Source organism: Simochromis diagramma, unplaced genomic scaffold, assembly GCF_900408965.1.
Source record: "Simochromis diagramma unplaced genomic scaffold, fSimDia1.1 OVJJ01000426.1, whole genome shotgun sequence".
NCBI lineage: Eukaryota > Metazoa > Chordata > Actinopteri > Cichliformes > Cichlidae > Simochromis > Simochromis diagramma.
Window position 1 is genome coordinate 317433 of NW_024387170.1, and position 7049 is coordinate 324481.

Here is a 7049-nt window from a genome sequence, read left to right on the forward strand (position 1 = left end):
AGTAGGCTTGTTCTATTCGGACACGAGTCTCAGAGTCAAACCCACGCACCTGTAAGTTGTTGGCAAGTTTACTTGCAACGACTGTGTCGACGGAAGTCATGGTGCTAAGCTTTAATTGCACTGGTTGGGCGTCTACATTTAGTTCTGAGGCCAAATCCTCTAACATAAAGGATGAGTCACTCTGGGTGTCAAGCAGGGCATATGTAAGTATTTCTTTCTCAGGCTCAGATGCAACTGACACAAATACTGGTACTATGCTGGATGTGGAAGATGGTTTCCTTGTTAGTACATGAGTCATAACATTATGCACTTCCTTGTTTGCACCTTCATCTGGGGATTTAGAATCCTCAGTTTTCTTTTCTATAGGTTCATTCACTCTTTCTGTGTGTAGACAGGTGGGGTGACGCCGACCACACTTACTACAGGAGTGACGTCCTCTGCATTCTTTGGTTACATGACCCCTCCTCAAACACCCAAAGCAGAGACGATTTACTTGAATGAAAACTTTCTTGTCATCACTAGTTTTCGCTGCAAAAGCAGGACACTTAGCTATGCCGTGCGATTCTTCTTTGCAAAACAAACATGGGGGTTTAGGTCTAGAAGTAGATACTGGGATTGGTGGAGACTTTCGTTGGATGGTAGTACTGAGTGCCTTCGCTCTTTTAACGTGCCGCTCTTCTGATGCCCTTTCGTTTATTAGGAATGGTGAGGCAACAGGATTGCAAACTACTTTAGCTTCATTTTGTATGAACTTTGTAAAGCGAGCGAAGTTGGGGTAGTCTTGGCTTTTGTCTAGCTCCTCCACCACAATGCGGCTCCATCTCTGCACTATCCACTCAGGCAGTTTTCTTAGAAGCTTGTGATTTTCCTCACAATCATTAAGGATCTCTAGGCCTTTGACTTGAGGGATAGCCTCTGCACAGCTTTGGAGAAAATCTGCAAACTCCCTCAGTGCTTTAGGATCATTGGCAGCTATTTTAGGCCATTTTGTGAGTTTAGCCCTAAAGGCTCATTGGATAACAAATGGGCTGCCATACCTTTCCTCTAAAACGCTCCAAATGCCTGTGTATGCCTGCTCACTGTTGCGGAAGAAATATCCCTCTACTGCCTTTCGTGCTTCACCTGCAAGATAGCTCTTTAGATACAACATTTTCTCACACACAGGTAAAGGTTTGTCACCAATTAGTGCCATAAAGGATACCTTCCAATCCATAAACTTTAGGGGATCGCCACTAAAGATGGTGGGCTCAGGTACAGGAAGCCTGTTTAGGGTAAGAGAGCTGGCGAGGGCTTGAACTAAGCTAGGTTCTTCACGTTCTGGAGTAGTATTGTGAGGTCTAAATGTTGGTGCTTGTGGATTTAAAGAGAGCCGTGGTGCGCTGTTGGGGAGATTTGCGGAATTTTCTAAGTTGTAGCAGGACACTTGATCATGGCTTTCAATGTCATTTTGAGCGCTAAGGGATCTTACTCGTGCAGCTGCTACTTTCACTTCACTGTCTGCCTTTAACTGTTGAAGTTTAGTCTTTTCCTCCTCCAACTTTGCCTTTGTTTCCACTTCCTTTATTTTCCACTCATTTTCCATTTGGCTGATCTTGGTTTCCTGTGCCAATATTTCTTGTGTGGCCTTTGCTTGTTCCACTTTGGCTGCAAGTTCAGCTTCTGCTTCCACCTCACGACTGCCAGTAGAATCTGCCTTTGAGCGTGCAACTGAACCCTCTGGGAACGACGTTTCAGTTTTTGTATCACCAAACACAGAACCATAGTCCCTTTTGTTTAACATCACTCGTACTCTTTCCTTTTCAAGGCGATCGTTAAAGAGCTGATCGATATTTTCCTGTCGTTTAGCAACAACTTCACAAATGTCAGTTGTAAGCACTGTACAAGCATCCATTCGCTTAACAATGTCTGGCGTCATGGATTGGCTGCGACGAATGGGTTCATAATGCTGTTGTACTACAGCGTGCTTGTCTCTTATGTCATGACTGGCATTGTTTAGCTCTTCAGGTGAGCAGAAAGTTTTCAGCTTTGTTCTGATTTCTTTAGCTGCCTTCTTCCAAGTGTCATAAGCTTTGTTAAATGCCTTCTCATTTTTCTTTGCCTCATATTCCTGCATTTCTTTACCCTTTTCAGTTAAATGCCTTTCACGATTGCTGGATCTTACTCCTTGTTGCTCTGAGTCGTCGGCTTCTTCAGCAGCGTTCAACATTTTGTTACTGTAATGTGTATGTTGCTCTATGCGATAACGTCTGGACTTAAACTTACGTGAGTGTTACTTTTGGAAACAATGCTCACATCAGACGTTTACATCACATAAATAAACAGATTAGCACCCACATATTAGACAAAATGTAACTGTAAATACCGCTGATATACCATAACATTACTTTCAAGAAGAATAAACCCATACAATTTAAAGATTGTAATTACTCAGTGCAATGCAGTATACCTTTAAGGCTGTAACCACAAAAATATTTAAGGCAAGTAATTCTGAATTAGTGTGCAGACATTTTAACTTTGTTATCAGCAAAGGCCTTAATGGGCATAATACCTGCACCTTCGTAAAGTGACCATCAGAGTTCAAAGGGGAGGTAGGCGACGAAGCAAAGATGATCTTGACTGGTGTAGAAATCTCTCACAGCTGACACACGGACCCACCTTGTGGCACGGGCTGCACTCATCTGGCATGGGAGCGACCGAGTTTTCACTGTAGCAGTCCCCCGGACCAAGGAAGAAATAGAGAGAGCCTCGACGGGTGCAGTAATTTTTACTTTGAGATTCATTCAGAATCTAACAGTGCGCCAGGTGCGCCAATGCACCGTGAAAACTAAACAGAAACACAAAATACATTTTCTTAGACGCTTATTACAAATATGAACTCAAATAAAGCAGAAAATACAACAAAATATCAATTAAGCAAAGAAATACAACTTAAAACATGTACCTCGCTCCGCATTCCAAGGGCTGCAAATTGTTAATTTCGCTAGAGTCCGGTATCACGCTGCTTCACGCTTCATTGAGAGCTGCCTACTGGGACATGTGCGCCACAAAACCGGTCTGAGCTGGAAGTGCAGCTTGCCGCTAACTAAACTACAGAGCCCTCTACTGGACACTACGCGTAGCTGTTCAGGCTTAGATCAATAAACAAAACTGGACCTTTACAGTTTTCTTATCAGAGAGAAATAAAATGAGTCGCAAAATGCAAAAGCAAGATTCCTCCTCCTGGGCTGCCTGATTATTATTTTGCTGTCAAACTCGCTGGAGAAATGATCTAAATGCACAGAGTGTGATGCAGTACGGCAGCGCTATATCACAGTTAGTTATGGCATGGAATATGAACTTAGCTAACAATACTTAGCAGTAGCAGTCATATAAGTTACTTTACTCAAGTGAAAGCTTTAAACATTAGCCCGTTACATAACTAGCTAACTTAAGGCTTTCTGATGAACCCTCTGGGGTTGACGGACCCAGAGAAGTCTCAGTTTCAACCTGGGTCAAAAGTGCGGACTTCAAATTATATAGAGATTGAAAATATGACGTCATTTCTGGGGTAAAACCGCAAAGGATTGTGGGTACGAGTGGTAAGCGGTACTAGCGCACGCAGGCTTTCACAAGAAAACAGTCACACAGCGATAAAAAGAAACACAAAATGGCAAGAAGCTGTTGTATTATTAACTGCAACAGCCGGTCACATGACAGCCACGGGAAGCCGACGGGTAAAGAGATCGTTGTTATCGGATTACGTCGTTGAAGAGAAATTGTTCGAGTCGTGTTTCCGAAGTAACAAAGAGCCACGGATGGTCTGGATTAATAAATAAAGACAATGAATTGAATGAATTACGAAACACTCTTTTTATTTCTATTGGATCTAAAAATGTTGTGTAACACTACAACCTGAAACGACACATAGATGCGTCGGCCTGTAACAGCAGCTGTGAGATGGAATCGTCCAAATCACCAAAGTAAACTGGACCTGGGCTTGTTGCAGGATCTGAAGTTACTAAACATGTTGTGAGTGTGTGCGCTCACACTTAGGACCATATAATAATAAATATGTGCATGATGATAGTTGGGCAGCATGCTAACGTCCTTACTCCACTCTGTATGCTCGTGTGGGTCTGTCTCGTACTTTTTTTGCCTCTTCGTCACGTCTGTCTTCGTGCGGAGCTGCCGAGTTTGCCGTCGTTTTGTACATAACTGTTTTTGGGGCAAATAAAATGCAAGTAGGGATTAAAACCGCAGAATTAATGGTTACCGGTGCTGGAAATGCTGGCGCTTGATGTTTAGATTTTGGTGCCATTCGTGCCCACATCTCTATACGCTGTTTATTTTTTGTGAATAAAACAGCGGTGTTTACAGCGGGAAGAAACTGTAAAAACTGTGTGAATCAAAAAACGATACGGCAACATGTGGCATCTGGTTGTTTAGGAAGAGGGGGAAGTTTAAGGAGTGATCAGCGAGAGAGAGCAAGTTTTGATAGGTGAGAGATTTGTGACGTTTACTGTGTTTGGAGTCTCAAGTTAGTGTGTTGTCTTGTGTAGTTGGTGTGTAGTCGTTGTTTTGTTTTGTGTGTCAGTTCTACTAGTGAACGTCACAGCTGCAAAAAAACCACCAAAGGCAGGTTGCAGTGTAAACGCTGACACAGCTGCTGTCAGACCTGCAGGTTTATCCCTGTGCTGTTCTCATCTGTGTCAGAGTGACACAAACTATTTTTTTGGAGTTGCATAAATAATTTGTGTGCCTTCTTCTTTGATGCAGAACAGCTGATTGTTCTGTAAATAGATTTAAATGGTTATATAAAAAACGTCTGAGCCTTGGCTGCATTTTTAGGTAAATTGTACCAAATAACTTTGTTGTTTGCAAAACTTGTGCATATTTTTAAAAATGTACAATTTCTATTTGCATTTCAAGTTATGACAATGATTCGTTAAACATGTTTGTGGTTTTTACAGTCAAAAATATCACTTTCTACTCGTATTTTATATTTTGTCTGAATTTAGATAAATGGTGCTGATACAGTTTGTCAAAATCAGAAAATAACAGATTGGCAAGATAAACAGTTTTAAAGGTGAAATATAGAGAACAAATCAAAAGTAGTCAGAAACAGCCAGTTACACCCTGGACCCCAGAGGGTTAGAGGCTAAAAGCAAAGGTGTCACCAAGTACTGTTTATATTTGTGTGTACAGCTGCAGCTTCTTTGAGTATTGACTTGGTGCCTTTGGGTGAAATAATGGTAATATGACTGAAAGGGTTATCTGAGGATTATCTCAGACAACAGAGGACTCCATTAAGCATGCTGAAAAGTTCATGTGCAGGTGGAAAAAGACTGAATGTGCAGGGTAGGCAAGCGTGTTCTCTTTAAGAAAACACAGTGACATGGCTTAGGTTTGCAAACTTCATTTGAACAATGTGCTCTGGACAGGTGAGACCAAAGTGGAGATGTGTGTCTGTAATCCACAGCAGTACAATTAGTTAAACACAGCACACTGGCACGAGCATGTGATGATTTGGGTTCGTCGTGCAGCCAGAGCAGACCTGGGACCTCTGTTCTAGAGTCGGATGTGAGGTCCCTGGTCTGACAGTCCAGTTTGTTCTCAATCTACTGAGAATTCATGAAAAGAATCCATGTGCCAGTCAAAGGTGACTGAAAACTCAGGTGGGACCTTAAGACACTTCAACTACATGGAGACCTGCCAAAGACCGTATGTGTTTCATTATGTCCTGATGTAGAAAACCTTGGTTTTGGCTTCCCATTCTGTACGCTCTGTCAGATGCACACAGCTATGATGACTTTCTGTTTTCAGGGCATGGAAGTTCATCGTGCAGAATTTCCGGAAGAAGGGATCTCTGCTGGTCACTGTTCCCAGCCTGCACGAGAGTCTGAATCCCCTGCAGGTGACGCTCGGCGGATGTTAGCAGTTCTTACATGTGGACAGTAAAAAGTGTTTCTCATGTTGTGACAGATGCATGAAGTTTGTTCCTCTCATGGATAAAGTGACTGCTAACATCATGAGCCAAGCCGTTCTTGGTCTGTTCTTCAATGTGTTTGTCTGTGTCAAACAGGAGGTGTTGCAGCCTGACTGGGTGGAGGAGCTTCCTATCAACTACGACGTCTACCTGGGCAGAGACACAGACCCCGACGCTCTCAGACAGATCCACCTGTACAGGGTCATCTGATTTGGACTGCACCCGTTTGTCCCTGATCTCAGTTGAAATCGTCTTGGCTAATTGATACTCTGAACTGAACTGGTCAGAAGTGAGCTCGTTAAATCCAAACCCAGTTAATGAAACCCATGATCTGGTTTAAACTGGTTAGGAGGGGTTGAAATTATCTGGGTTGGTTAGAGCTGGACTCTTCCTTCCCTGGTCTGCATATCAAAGAAACTCAGGCTTTGTCTCGTCAATTGAGTTGCACTTGCAAAATACTATGTTAATATTAATGTTAATATTATATGTCAGTTAATTCAGCGTTGACTAAATGTGTCCTTTACTATAAAGGCAACAAGTAACCAATCACAAACATGGACAGATGAGCGTGGCAACATGATGAAAGTGTCAAAATGAGGCTTTCTCTAGTAAATCCTCATATTGAGTCACAATGAGACTACCTGACTATCCCAGCAGAAAACTCAATAAATACAACTTTCCACACACCAAGGCCGACACGATGCTTCAGAAAAACTGTCTGACTGGTCATATTGTGGGGCATTGTGTAATGTTAGTGTATCCTGCTCAGGTCAGAGATACAGAATAATCGGTGTGAACATACCATGAGTAACATGATCACAAAGGTGCACCGTGCTGCCACTCTGGTCATGTGTAATGTTTTCTTGGATGTGCCTGTTCACACCAATCTTTAAATGAGAAGGTTTGTCATTTCTAAATGTGGCATTCAAAGGAGGAGGCCAAACATCCCTGCAGAGGTTGGAGTCTTTCAGAAACAACATTAATGTATGGAAAGTGTGACCATCAGAAAACTGATGGTGCAAGTGGTGGGTTGAAGTCAGAATGTAGAAATGCACTGCAAGGAGTCAAACTCCAGTGTCCTGAC

General features: G+C 42.5%; 1 protein-coding gene across 1 annotated transcript in view; it reads left to right on the forward strand.

Moving 5' to 3' along the window:
* zgc:109986 (uncharacterized protein LOC553566 homolog) overlaps positions 1-6661 on the forward strand; it is a 27678-nt gene extending 21017 nt beyond the window's left edge. Inside the window, exons 7-8 of the mRNA XM_040049113.1 lie at positions 5803-5893; positions 6062-6661. Of these exons, the coding sequence (XP_039905047.1) occupies positions 5803-5893; positions 6062-6175 (205 nt within the window). The 3' untranslated portion in view covers positions 6176-6661. The remainder of the gene's footprint in view (positions 1-5802; positions 5894-6061) is intronic.
* Positions 6662-7049: the final 388 nt, after the last annotated feature.